Source organism: Physeter macrocephalus, chromosome 18 (assembly GCF_002837175.3).
Source record: "Physeter macrocephalus isolate SW-GA chromosome 18, ASM283717v5, whole genome shotgun sequence".
Classification (NCBI taxonomy): Eukaryota; Metazoa; Chordata; class Mammalia; order Artiodactyla; family Physeteridae; genus Physeter; species Physeter macrocephalus.
The window spans coordinates 86,868,383-86,882,525 of record NC_041231.1 but is presented as its reverse complement, the minus strand read 5'-3'; the positions used below and the strand labels follow the sequence as shown (position 1 = coordinate 86,882,525).

General features: G+C 40.2%; 2 protein-coding genes across 3 annotated transcripts in view; one reads left to right on the top strand and one right to left on the bottom strand.

Annotated features, from left to right (window-relative positions):
- Positions 1-8,137, top strand: part of LOC102990516 (zinc finger and SCAN domain-containing protein 16-like) — a 9,491-nt gene extending 1,354 nt beyond the window's left edge. For both annotated transcript variants that reach the window (XM_007105839.4, XM_055079588.1), the window contains exons 2-4: positions 1,100-1,474; positions 1,606-1,753; positions 7,668-8,137. In XM_007105839.4, coding sequence (XP_007105901.1) covers positions 1,430-1,474; positions 1,606-1,753; positions 7,668-7,738 — 264 coding nt within the window. In that variant the 5' untranslated portion in view covers positions 1,100-1,429 and the 3' untranslated portion in view covers positions 7,739-8,137. The remainder of the gene's footprint in view (positions 1-1,099; positions 1,475-1,605; positions 1,754-7,667) is intronic.
- ZSCAN31 (zinc finger and SCAN domain containing 31) overlaps positions 1-14,143 on the bottom strand; it is a 284,613-nt gene that overhangs the window by 48,216 nt on the left and 222,254 nt on the right. The window lies entirely within an intron of this gene.

Sequence of the window (14,143 nt, the reverse complement as noted above, 5' to 3'; positions counted from 1 at the left end):
CGCAACGGGAGAGGCCACAACAGAGGAAGGCCCGCATACCACAAAAAAAAAAAAAAAAAAAAAAAAAAAAAAAAAAAACCTCTACGATATTTTTACAAAGGGGAAAACAGAAGTTTAGAGATGTTAAGCCACCACACATAAGAAAAGAGGATTCAAGGCCAGGTCTTTTGGAATCCACAGCCCGTGCCCTTAACCACTGCCTGCCATGCTAATTAGTTGGTAATCCACATTTCTGCAAACCCATAGGCCCTGCTTAAGTCTGTTGCTACATGGAAAACTGAAACCACCTACCCCCACACAGCCTACTACCTACACTAACATAATTTGACTGTTCAACTGTCTTCCTTAAATGTAACTCCACTATTCCACTTCTTTAGCAACATACCTTTACTATTGCAGGAAATTCTTGCCCTAGAAAGTAAACGCTGCCGATAATTATATTTGTTTCAAGAACTTGCCCCTCAATCCATTTATGTGAACATCAAACTCTTCAACTTTCAATGGATAGGATCTAGACATTTTGTAACCGTCAACTCAAATTCTGCACCTTGCTGTGCCCATCAATCCTAAACTATTATATCATGATCCTTGCCCAATCCTTATCCTGCTTTGAAAGATCTGCCTTAAGCCCCCAAAACCTCATAAATATCCTGACTTTGCCTTCTTCCCTGGGACACACTACTAAGACTCTGTCAAGTAGTGCTCTCTAAGAATAAACTTGGGTTGGTCTTATCAACTGATTGTTTTGGTGTTATTTGGAGGAAGCAAGCATCCAACAATATTCCCAGTATTGTCAAAAATGCAGTCTCCTGACAAACTTCACTTCTCCTACTTGGAAAAAGGTTTGAATTGCCTTAAACTTTTATTTTTTTAAATTTTCTTTATTGAATTCTCTTTAATTTGGGATTGAGCCTCCTTTTTCTTCTAAAACAGAAAGATTAGACTTAGTGTGTGAGCTCAAATATTGAATCAGGCTGCATATACATATCTTTTTAACTATGGTTTCTGTAAGCTTAGGAGTGTGCCCTAAAGGATAACACGTATCAGCAATCCTCCTCTTGGCCCATTGGAGTGGGAATAGCTGCTGTTTTCCTTCCAGATGTTCCTGAAGAGCCAAAGGGCTCTTTGAAGTAACCAATAAAAAAGGGCCTGCTGTGGGTCGGAGATCTGGCACAAAAGAGATCAGCCCAAACAACCAGGAGTTATTCTGCCAGCGCTTCCAACATTTCTGCTACAAGGAGACTCCTGGGCCCCATAAGGCCTTGAGCCAGCTCTGGGTGTTCTGCTGTGAGTGGTTAAGGCCTGAGATACACACCAAGGAGCAGATGTTGGACTTGCTGTGCTGGAGCAGTTCCTGACCATCCTGCCTGAGGAGCTCCAGGACTGGGTACAGGAGCCTCAACCAGAGAGTGGGGAGGAGGCGGTAGCTATGCTGGAAGATCTGGAGAGGGAGCTGGATGAATCAGGCCAACAGGTAGGAAAGGGCCCTATGCTCAGCGGAGGGATAGTTGGGAGTGAGCTTCCAAGCTGGTCCTTTGTGGGGTCTCTGGGTATCATTTACTCTGTGGGCCCTTCAGATGCCTAAATGAGCTTGCTTGTCCTCAGGTTTCAACCCACGCCTGTGCACAGGAAGTGCTTTCTGAGACATCGGTACCTCTGGATCCAGCTAAGAAAGCAACATATCTCCAGCCTCAGCCCATGGAGATCCAGCTTAAGGGTGAATCTCAGGACCCTCTACACCAACAGGATTGTGGTTAGTATTGACACTTAGGTCATATGGCTCCCCTGGAGACCTTAGAATCATTCATCATTCAGCAGATGTATATTGAGTACTTATTATATGCCAGGCACTGTGCAAGGCACTGGGTGTAATAAACAAAGTGGACATGATCTTTGTTTTCATGGAGCTTACAATAGTCTGACGACAGAGGCGTTAAACAACCACACAAATAAATACGCCATGATAGATTGTATATGGGGGGAGAGGGATGACAGAGAAGGTCTCTTTGAGGAAATAACATGGTAACTGAATCCTAAAAGTAGAGTAGGAATTAACCAAGTGAATAATAGAGGGGGAAAGCATTCCAGGCCAAAAGAGCATGTGCAAAAACAAGTGTGAAAGAAATTGGTGGGTTTGAAAGACAGCCAGTGTGACTGGAACGTGGAGAGACAGGCAAAGTAGCAGAGAGAAGATGGTCAGGAGCCAGAAAATGGGGGCTTTGTGGGTCCTGTGAAGAAGTCAGTAAATCTTTACCTTTCACTGTGTGTAAGCCTAGCTCTGGGTTCTCTGAGGATCCCTTCCCTAAAGGGGTTGAGTATCCATAAAAAAATAGCTGTTGATTTGAGACAGTGAATGATTATGTGCCAAACTGGAGATCATGGTTCCAAGGAGAAGAAATCTACTTCTTCAGGCCCTGGTGGTAGCAGAATGGCTGGGATTTGAACGGGGTCATTAAAAGAACGGGTAGCACTTCACTGGGCAGAGAACATCAGGAAGGCTGTTGCTCATACTCTCCTCTTCTAGCTCTCTCTGTCCTGCTACCCTGTTCTTCAGTTCTTCAGTGGAGATTTCTAGTTATTTAGCCCATTTTTTTCCTCCCAGTGCTTCTTTCCTTCCCTGTCCTATCAGACCCATGACATATTTGGGTTTTGCTAACATGCTCAACATTCTCCCAGCCACCCTCACTGCACTGCCACACACATCACCACCCGGTTGGACTCATAAAACACCACCTGTGACCGTACCTTCTCCACTCGCCTGCCAAACCAACTCAGAGCTATTCTTCAAGACTCACCTCTGCTGTCGCCTCCTTCAGGAAGCCTTTCTTGATCCTTTCCTACATGATTGAGTTATGTGATACCTCTTATGCATACCTCTGTCACAGCAGTTAGCATATTGTATTTTCACTTCACTTGTCTGAAGCTCCTTCCATTGATTACAGTTGGTCATTCTTAGGAACCAGTTTCTTTTTTAAATGTGAAATGGACATTTTCTTTAATAATAAGATGTTAGTTAAGTTTTCTGACATGTTTTATCAGTTTCTGAGGCACCATTCTTGTATGCCAGCACCTTTCCTCTGGATTCACTCTTGTTGAAGTTCATCCTTTATAATTATTTTATTGAGTCATTTGTTGAGACATGGATGGATCTAGAGACTGTCATACAGAGTGAAGTAAGTCAGAAAGAGACAAACAAATATTGTATATTAACGCATGTATGTGGAACCTAGAAAAATGGTACAGATGAACCGGTTTGCAGGGCAAAAAACAAGTGTGAAAGAAATTGGTGGGTTTGAAAGACAGCCAGTGTGACTGGAACGTGGAGAGACAGGCAAAGTAGCAGAGAGAAGATGGTCAGGAGCCAGAAAATGGGGGCTTTGTGGGTCCTGTGAAGAAGTCAGTAAATCTTTACCTTTCACTGTGTGTAAGCCTAGCTCTGGGTTCTCTGAGGATCCCTTCCCTAAAGGGGTTGAGTATCCATAAAAAAATAGCTGTTGATTTGAGACAGTGAATGATTATGTGCCAAACTGGAGATCATGGTTCCAAGGAGAAGAAATCTACTTCTTCAGGCCCTGGTGGTAGCAGAATGGCTGGGATTTGAACGGGGTCATTAAAAGAACGGGTAGCACTTCACTGGGCAGAGAACATCAGGAAGGCTGTTGCTCATACTCTCCTCTTCTAGCTCTCTCTGTCCTGCTACCCTGTTCTTCAGTTCTTCAGTGGAGATTTCTAGTTATTTAGCCCATTTTTTTCCTCCCAGTGCTTCTTTCCTTCCCTGTCCTATCAGACCCATGACATATTTGGGTTTTGCTAACATGCTCAACATTCTCCCAGCCACCCTCACTGCACTGCCACACACATCACCACCCGGTTGGACTCATAAAACACCACCTGTGACCGTACCTTCTCCACTCGCCTGCCAAACCAACTCAGAGCTATTCTTCAAGACTCACCTCTGCTGTCGCCTCCTTCAGGAAGCCTTTCTTGATCCTTTCCTACATGATTGAGTTATGTGATACCTCTTATGCATACCTCTGTCACAGCAGTTAGCATATTGTATTTTCACTTCACTTGTCTGAAGCTCCTTCCATTGATTACAGTTGGTCATTCTTAGGAACCAGTTTCTTTTTTAAATGTGAAATGGACATTTTCTTTAATAATAAGATGTTAGTTAAGTTTTCTGACATGTTTTATCAGTTTCTGAGGCACCATTCTTGTATGCCAGCACCTTTCCTCTGGATTCACTCTTGTTGAAGTTCATCCTTTATAATTATTTTATTGAGTCATTTGTTGAGACATGGATGGATCTAGAGACTGTCATACAGAGTGAAGTAAGTCAGAAAGAGACAAACAAATATTGTATATTAACGCATGTATGTGGAACCTAGAAAAATGGTACAGATGAACCGGTTTGCAGGGCAAAAATAGAGACATAGATGTGGAGAACAAACGTATGGACACCAAGGGGGGAAAACCGTGGGGGGTGTGTGTGTGTGATGAATTGGGAGATTGGGATTGACATGTATACACTGATGTGTATAAAATGGATGACTAATAAGAACCTGCTGTATAAAAAATAAAATCAAATTTAAAAATTAAAAAAAATAATAATAATTTTAGCAAGATTCTTTGGGTAGTAGACTTAGTCTTTGCATGTCGGAAAATACCCTTATTTTGCCCTCCCTCCTTTTTAATCATGGTTTAGCTAGTGTAGAATTCTAATTGACAATTTTTTTTCTCAGCATTTTGAAGATACTACTTCACTGTCTTCTAGCTTCTATTTGCTATTAAAAGGTTACTATCAGTCTTACTGCCTTTTAAATTTTTTTAGGGATTCCATCTTTATCCATTAGTGGCTTTTAGATTTACTCTTAACCTTTATGATCTGAATTTTCATTAAAAAGTGTGTCCTGTTAGGGTTTTATTTTTGTTTGTCTTGCTTCATCTGAAAATGCTCTTTTGCTCTAAGATCTCATGTTTTTCTTCAATTCTCAGAAAATTCTCAGCTACTAATTCTTTAAATTGTGCTGCTTTTAAAATTCCTTATATTATTTTCTTCTGGAACTCCGAGAATACACTGATTAGAACCTACTTATCAATCTATTCATTTAGCCACTTTTTCACATATTTTATGTCTTTGTCTCTCTGTGGTACATCCTAGTGGATTCCTCTTCTGTTATCTTTGAGTTTATTCTGTCTCTAGTTTATCCACTTCTAAAATTTCTATTCAGTTTTTACACCACATATCTTTGTTTCATTTTTGCTTATTTTATTTCATAATTCCATGCTTATTTGCCATGGATGGTATGTCATCATTTGTCTCTTTTAGGTATCTTTATTCTACTAATTTTTCAGGATTTTTGATGAAAATAACTTCATCTGGATTGAATTCATGTTCCAATTGACTTTGTGAACCATCTTTCTTAGTGTTCATTCTGAAATTTTCATATCTAGGCTCACTTTGAGTTCTTTCTGATCTGTTTAACATCGTCTGCTTCCATGTTTAGCTATTCTGTTGTTACTGTTACCTGGCCCCCTGGAACCAGGTTCTAGGGCTCCTGTTTCATGCCATACACAAATATCACCAGTGTAGTCACAGGCTTCCAGGTGGCTTGACATGGTTCTTGGTCAGAGTTGTATCTTTCTCTGTATGTGTCTGTGTGCTGTGTATGTGTGTACCTGCGTGTCCCACCCAGCCTCTGGCATCAAGCAGTGAGCTGGTGCTACTCCCTCCTTTCATGAAGTACTTTTAGGTCCCCATTTTCCTCTGAGACTAAGACTTCAGTCACTCTCTGGGGCCCAGCAGACCCACAGCTTCAACTGTAGTCACCATTGTGTATTTTTGTTTCCTTTCTGGTCCGCAGAGATGTTTATCTTACTTTTTAGCACAGATGGGTTTTTAGATTTATTTTTATTTTTTACTCAATGTATTTTGAGCTGAAGTGTGAACTCATGGCGCCATCCTGCCTAGAAGTATACCATTTTCCCCAACCTTTTTTAGACAGAAATTGAGTTTCTATGCTGTACTTTTTTATATTAATCCATAAATTTTTTTCTCATGCTGATACAGATATTAGTTCTATTATACGTGCAATGCTGTTTTGCAACCCATCTGCAGTAGCCATTTTTTATTTGCTAATGGCTCTAAAAGACTATGTTCTTGCATAAATGCATCTCTTCGTGTAATTTGCCTTTAAATTCTACACAGATATATCTAAGGTAACTGTAACATAAATTAAAGTTTTAAAGCACCTAAACAATTTAAGATAACCTTATATAAACCACTAACAATGAGGGGTTTTTAACCATAGTGGCAAGCTGGTTTGGTGAGGAAAGTACTGCAGGTTCCTGTCCTAAAAGGAGACCCCGAGGAAAGGCTTCTCTCACTCTTGGCAACATTCTTTCTCAGCTCTGCCTTATCTCTGGGTTTCTGCCCTTCACAGAATGGGAGCTCCAGGACCCAGAAGTGGCTGTCACTTTTCTCAGGCAGACTGCCAGTGAGCTTCTTCCCTCACCCACACTCTCAGAGATCTGGAATGTGCTGTTTGACCATGGCTCCTTCTCACCCCTCATCCCAGACTCTCTTTAGGCAAAACCCATTTTGGCACAGTCAGCCCAGTGCTTCTGCTTAGAGTTAGGTCTGGCTTGTACTACGTCCTAGATCTTCAACTGGCTCCATAGTAGTCTTTCCCTTTTTTCTCCCATTTAATATATTTTATAACACAAAGCAAACCACTTTTCCCTGCATTATTTCTATATGGTTATAAATTCTTCCCTTTACTCTGGGTCCTAAAAATGTAATTACTTCAGGGAGAACATGGCTTGAATGGGACAATCTCACTTTTTTTCAGAAACTGTTGATAATTGAGGAAGTGGCCACATCTCCCACCCTGGAGGAGTGGGGGGTGTCGGGACTCTTCTCAAAGGAACCTCTGTAGGAAAGAAAGGCAGAGGAATTATGGAATCATGCTTTCCTTGGGTGAAGTCAGATGGGAGTCTAGGGTCTGCTAAAGAACCTTCTCTGTGCTAGTACTGGTTTTCTGGGAAATCTCGAATGACCCACAGAATGTAGCTTCAGGTTTGACAGATTTCCAGTGTTCTTTGCAAGAAGAGTAGTAATGTCTCTGGGAGCTAAAGCAATTTCTATCTGTCCCCACATGAGCACATCCTCTTTTACCCCATGTGTCTAGACTCTAATCTCTTTGTTCTGCATGTTTACAAATGTGATACTTCTCTGTGGCTGATCCCAGAGGCCTTCAGAGCAACCTTCAAAGAACTGTTTCATGACTCCAACTTGGTTCCTGCCACTGTCAGCTTCCTGTTTCATTTTGTTCCTCCCACAGTTTCTGTTCTTTCATCCCTCTCTACTCAACTTCTGGCCTTCCTGGTGAACCCATTCTTATCTTAGGTCTTCTTCTGTTGTTTATGATGCTAGTTCATTGGACCATTCTTAATCCTCCCTGATTTTTCTCCACTCTTTTCTTGAATCACCCCCTCCCAGTCCAGCCACTGCTAGTACTCTCTTCCTTTGCCATCTCCCAATTTCCTCCTCAAACGTTATAAAACCATTTTGTTGGTATATTGAAGCTGTGTACTTCTAGTATAAGTGTTTCATTTTATTTCCTGTATATTTCAGTGACATTTGAATACTGTATTTTTTATTTCAGATGATGTGATACTAATTGAGAAAGAAGAATTGGTTCAAAAGCAGGAGCTTCCTGTAGATATGGAATCCTAAGAAAAGTTATCAGACCAAATCAATGGAGAGACTCTTGAATGTGGAGAAACCCAAGAACATGAAGGATGGACAGAAAGATATCAGAGAAACACTTCAAATGACAGAAGATATAAATGTGATGAATGTGGAAAAAGATTCACTCAAAACTCAAGCCTCATTAGACATAAAAGAATCCACACTGGAGAGAGACCCTGTTCATGTAAAGTATGTGGCAAAACTTTCATTCAGAGCTCACAACTTACTGACCATCAGAGAATACATAGCCAATTAAAACCGTATCAGGGCTTCCCTGGTGGCGCAGTGGTTGCGCGTCCGCCTGCCGATGCAGGGGAACCGGGTTCGCGCCCCGGTCTGGGAGGATCCCGCGTGCCGCGGAGCGGCTGGGCCCGTGAGCCATGGCCGCTGAGCCTGCGCGTCCGGAGCCTGTGCTCTGCAACACCCTGTTCATGTAAAGTATGTGGCAAAACTTTCATTCAGAGCTCACAACTTACTGACCATCAGAGAATACATAGCCAATTAAAACCGTATCAGTGTGATGAATGTGGAAAAGCCTTTTATTACAGTTTACACCTTGTTCAGCATCAAACGACCCACACTGGAGAAAAACCTTTCCAATGTAATGAGTGTGAAAGCTTTTCATCACAGCTCAGGCCTTATTCAACACCAAAGGACCCACACAGGAGAGAAACCATACCAGTGTAATGACTGCGGGAAAGCTTTCTCTCTGAGCTCACATCTGATACAACATCAGAGAGTCCATACTGGAGAGAAGCCATACCAGTGTAGTGAATGTGGGAAAAGCTTCAGCCAGAGTTCAGGCCTCTTCCATCACCAGAGAATCCACAGTGGGGAGAAACCATATGAATGTGATGAGTGTGGAAAGGCTTTCAGTCATAGTTCAGCTCTTGTTGGACACCAGCGAATCCACAGTGAAGAGAGACCCTATGAGTGTGATGTGTGTGGGAAAGCGTTCAGCTATAGGTCACGTCTTCTGGGACACCGAAGAATCCACACTGGCGAGAAGGCCTATGAATGCGATGTGTGTGGAAAAGCTTTCCGGCAGAGCTCACACCTCATTGTACATCAGCGAGTCCACACTGGAGAGAAGCCCTGGCGATGTCAAGAGTGATGTAGAATTTTCCATCTGTGCTCATTCCTGTGGGACATCAGAAAAGCACAGCTAGATGTAGGGAACTCTGTGATCACTACTGCAATTTCAGCAGTCATTTGAAAATACTTATAGAGGCTGAAATAGGCAGACACCTGACAGCTTACCAAGCAAGACATTGTGATGTTCTGCCACTAAGCACATCATGTGATGAAATGGGACTTTGGAAGGGCTCATTCCATATTCTCAAACTTTTCTTCTCAGAAGCAAGTGGCTCAGGCAATCTAAATGGTCTATTAGACAAATAACAAGATTTTAGAGATTCCTACTGTTTCTTTTCCCCTTCCCTTTTTATTTTCCCGTTTTCTTTGGAGTTGGAATAATTTGTCTAAAGTGTGAATTTAGAATTAACATCTGATCTGCATTTTTTTTAAAAACCATCAATTTTTGGTTAGCTTGATAAAATACATTAACCAATCAATTACATACAGTAAAACATTGTGCAATACAAAAGCCATTTTGTAATATTGGAATGAACTATGATTTGCACGGGTAGGATGGGTTAGTGGCAGTAGAGCAAGAAGATTTACCATGCAATTTCCCAGTGACCTTTCACATCTTAAACCAGAGAGGGCAAACAGGCCAATGGGCTGTAGTTGACCTGCACATGCATTTTTCTCACAAAGTTTTTTTGTTTTTTTGGTGATATAAAATTATTGCAACTACTTAAGTTCACATAAAGTCTGACTTTCCAGATTCTCTTACAAAAATGCATGATGTGGCAACCCTGGGCACCACATTCCCATGTGGGAACAACTGACTGAAGCTGATTATCACTGTTGTCTAGTTGGACATGGTCCCCACTGCCACACAGATTTCTACTGCCTTATATACCCCCCTTAATTCATTTTGTCTGTGTGAACCCTGCCCCTGCCCTAAGGGTTTCTCAGAGAGGCTTCAGGGCTCTAGGTCCCTCACCACCAAAACAGCTTCATTTTAATTAGTTTTAAATATTGGCCTCTAAATAAGATTTCTCTGAAGAAAGGGTTTTCTGCTAGCAACAGTTTGAAGATTTATGTTAAATAATAAATTCTAAAATGTAACTTTTGAGCACCTGAAGATAGAGGAAAGCTACTTTAAAATTTTCTTTAGATAGAATTTATAGGTAATCTATTGAAAGTCAATTATAATAGCTTCTAACCAAATTCTTAGAGACCAGTTAATCAGGTGAGAGGAAAAACATAAAAACACATGAAGGGAGTCAACATTAAGTGAAAAATTGAAAAAACTCAAGGCCAAAAGCAGAGACCATTTGGGAAAGAGAACTGTTGAAATGTGAAACATTCAGTAATAGGAGCAGTTGTGGGAAAGCAGTGGGAAGAGGCCTTAATGGGAGAGTAGGCAGAAGTGGAAAGAAAAAGCAGCTAAGAAATGGAAAGATGGGGATAAACTCTACGAGAGGAGGAAAGCGGAGAGAAGTTAGGGAGAAAAGGGAAAGACCAGAGATGCCAGAAAAACAAACTTCAAACAGGAAATGGAAGCAAAATTAGTGAAAACAATAAATGAAAAAGCAACCTTTAAAGAAACATGAAGGGGAGGTTGAGGGTTTGTAGAGGCTAGAGCCCATGGTTTTTTTTTTTCTGCGGTACGCGGGCCTCTCACTGCTGTGGCCTCTCCTGTTGCGGAGCACAGGCTCCAGACGTGCAGGCTCAGCGGCCATGGCTCACGGGCCTAGCCGCTCCGCTGCATGTGGGATCTTCCCGGACCGGGGCACGAACTTGTGTCCCCTGCATCGGCAGGCAGACTCTCAACCACTGCGCCACCAGGGAAGCCCTAGAGCCCATATTTTGATCGTTAACCTCCCAGTGACTTCAGAGTAATAATCAACCCTTTATTTCTATGCCATGTAGGCCAAATCCCTCATATGAAAGATCCTAACCCAAACCTGAGTTCACTACTCTATGTACCACTCAGGATCCTGGACCTGCATGGGTCTCTGAGTGTTGAGACACAGGACGCCCCTCTTTACCACTCTAAGCCCCAACTTGCTGAACTCTGCTCAGCCTGAACTCTACCTTCTTAGCAAAACCAAACAAGCAGAAGGATTCTCCTGAGGAGCAATAATATATTCTTGACCTCTCTCTGCGAGGCATGTGGCTTGCCTGTTCCACTGAAGAGGAAAAAGCATGATGTTGTGAGATAGTAATATCCATTATAAATTAAATAATGATATATGCAAAAGGAAAATCCCTTTGCAAAGTATAACAATAATAGCTACCATCTGTTGAACCCCTGTGTCCCAGACACTATACCAAGCACCTTATTATCAATATATATCTCATGTAAACTTTCCATCTCTTCTATAAGCACTATTTATTATATCTCAATGTCTACATATAATTTATTCTTATGAAAAGCTTGTAATAAAATGAAAAGTTTTTATTACATTAAAATGTTAAATAGCCTGTTAAAGTGCTGTTAGAATAAAATCACACAACTATGTAAAACAGATAAAAAATATCAAAAACTGGAAGGGAATGACAACAAAATGTCAATAGTGACTGTATTTAGGTGATGAAAATGGAACGATTCTCTGCTTTTCTTTCTACTTGTCTTATATTCCAAATGGAAAAGTTAGAATTTGTCCTACACATGTAATAAATACTTTTAAAAAATTAAAATGCTACAGAATTTTCTGAGCCTTTCTGGAGATGATTCTTTGATAGTTTTTTCAATTATTTCCTTTAGGATTGGTTTATTTAGATTTTTCTACTTCTTGAATGAATTTCAGAACTAATGGTTTTTTCCCAGAAAACCATCAATTTCATTAAGATTTTTAAAAATTTTGGTAGCATACTTACCTCCTCATCTTCTATTATTTGTCATTGATAACTTAATTTTCTTCTCTCACTTGGATTTACCATAAGTTTGTTGTTTTTATGGGCTCATTTACAAAGATTTCATTCTTGGATTTATTTATTAACGTGACTTTTTCTATTTTTAATTCATTTACTTTTATTTTTCTTTTCTAACCTTTTCCTTGGAGATTTCTTTCTCATTCTTTTTCTGATTTCTTGAGTTGAATTCTTAGTTCATTTATTTTCTCTCTGTTGAAATAATGAAAGCAAGTGAGTAGATACATCTACCAAGTGCTGATATTTTTTTAAATTGTCCACTAGTGTTTTTTCTGGGTTTTTGTTTTGCTTTGCTTTGTTTGTTGGTAGTTTTGGAAGATATAACTAGAGGGGGAGAAGGGAGGACTCTCCTTGTCATACATAGATTGTCTGCTTATGCCTTAGTACAGAGGTCAGAGAGGCTTTATCCAAGTAAAGGAAGGACATACCTAAGCCAAGGGCAGAGCTAGGATTTTCACAGGATCTGTGACAGTGGTTGGAAGCCTCATTTTGTCTGGTGTTCAACCACTCAAGTTACCACAGCTGGTGCTCCAAGGTGCTGGTGTGTTGACTCTCTGAAGTTGACGAGTGACTGAAGCCAGGGGTACCTGAAGAATACTCTGGGCTACTCAGTCAGTTCACGGCCTCTAGCAAGGTTTGTGTTTGAAAACCTGATACGAGAATTTGATACAAGGCACTAAATAAGGAGGGAGAAACATGCTAATACTGCACAGTGCACTAAAGGGGGAACAGGAAATAGTTAAGCATTTTCTAGATTTTTTACTTGCTCAGTTGCCTATGAGGGACATATTATGCCAGTCAACGGAAAAGGCTTTGGTTTTCCATCATGTAATTCTGATGAAAGAAGAACAGGGGTTATCCTTTGTCTAAATGTTTCTCCCCAGAGAGGAGAGTTTTCTAAAGCTTACTTGAAAGTCACTCATTTCTACGCTTTCTAAATGTTCCACCCAGGTTTACTTGATCACTTATATTTGCCCGAAGCACAGGGAAGTTAGATCTGATTTTCATCTTAAAGGAGTTATACTCTTTTACAGGATGATTTGTCAGGCAAAGAATTTCAGAGAGAGAAAATAGATATTGATGGCATTCTCCAAACAGGAAAATTGTTTGTAAGTTGTGAAGAATAAATAGGGTTTAAAAGCAATTATCTTTTTCTATTTATGCCAGTATTAAGTTTTTATAAAAAATTAAACCTTAACAGAAATATATAATGTATAAAATGCAAGTTCTCTGTAAGTTTACCCAAAGTGATAATCACTGAGAACACATTTAAGATGATTATTTTACAAAAATGATCATACCATCATGTTTTGTAACTTACTTTTTTTACTCAGTATGTCTTTGGCATCTTATAGTTTTTTTTTGTTTGTTTGTTTTTTCATCTTATAGTTTTTAGTTTTAAAAATGATTGGGTATAAGGGCTTCCCTGGTGGCGCAGTGGTTAAGAATCCGCCTGCCAATGCAGGAGACATGGGTTTGAGCCCTGGTACAGGAAAATACCACAGGCCGCAGAACAACTAAGCCCACGTGCCACAACTACTGAGCCTGCGCTCTAGAGCCCATGAGCCACAACTACTGAAGCCTGCACGCCTAGAGCCTGTGCTCCCAACAAAAGAAGCCACCACAGTGAGAAGCCTCCACACCAGAACGAAGAGTAGCCCCCGCTCGCCGCAACCAGATAAAAGCCCACGTGCAGCAACGAAGACCCAACACAACCAAATAAATAAAATAAGATTTTTTAAAGTGATTGGATATATAGAAATTTAAATTCCCAAATGCTGGATATTCGGGTTTCACAATTTAAATTAAAAATGTCTCTTTGTACACATGTTCAAACATTTGTATAAGTATTTTATATGGATAATTCAAAGAAGCTAAGTTGCTGGATCAAGGAGTACGGACATATTAATCTTAAGATGTCTTCCAAAAATATACAACTAACAGTGCCTCTATTTCCACACACTTTCTAATATTGAATATTATCGATTTTTTGTCTTTAGTAATCGAATAGATTTTTAAAATCTCATTATTGTTTTAATGTAAATTCTTTAAGTATTAAACTTGAATACTTAACAGTCATTTTTGTCTATCAATATTTGTGTTCTATAAATGCCGACTTAGGTCCTTCGCCAATTTTTCTACTGGCCTGTTCACGTTTTTCTTTTTTTTTTTTTTTTTTCCAATAGATCTTTGCTTATTAGGAAAATCAGCCCTGTGTCTTTGAGATGTGTGGTATATTTTACTCTGAGCTTATATTTTAGGTGTTTTTTTTTTTCATTCAAAAATCCTAAACTTTTCCATCACCAGTTCCGTTTATCTTTCTCTTCATGGCTTTTCAGTTATGTCTTTAGGGGTTTTTATGTCACACTTAGAAAGTCCCTT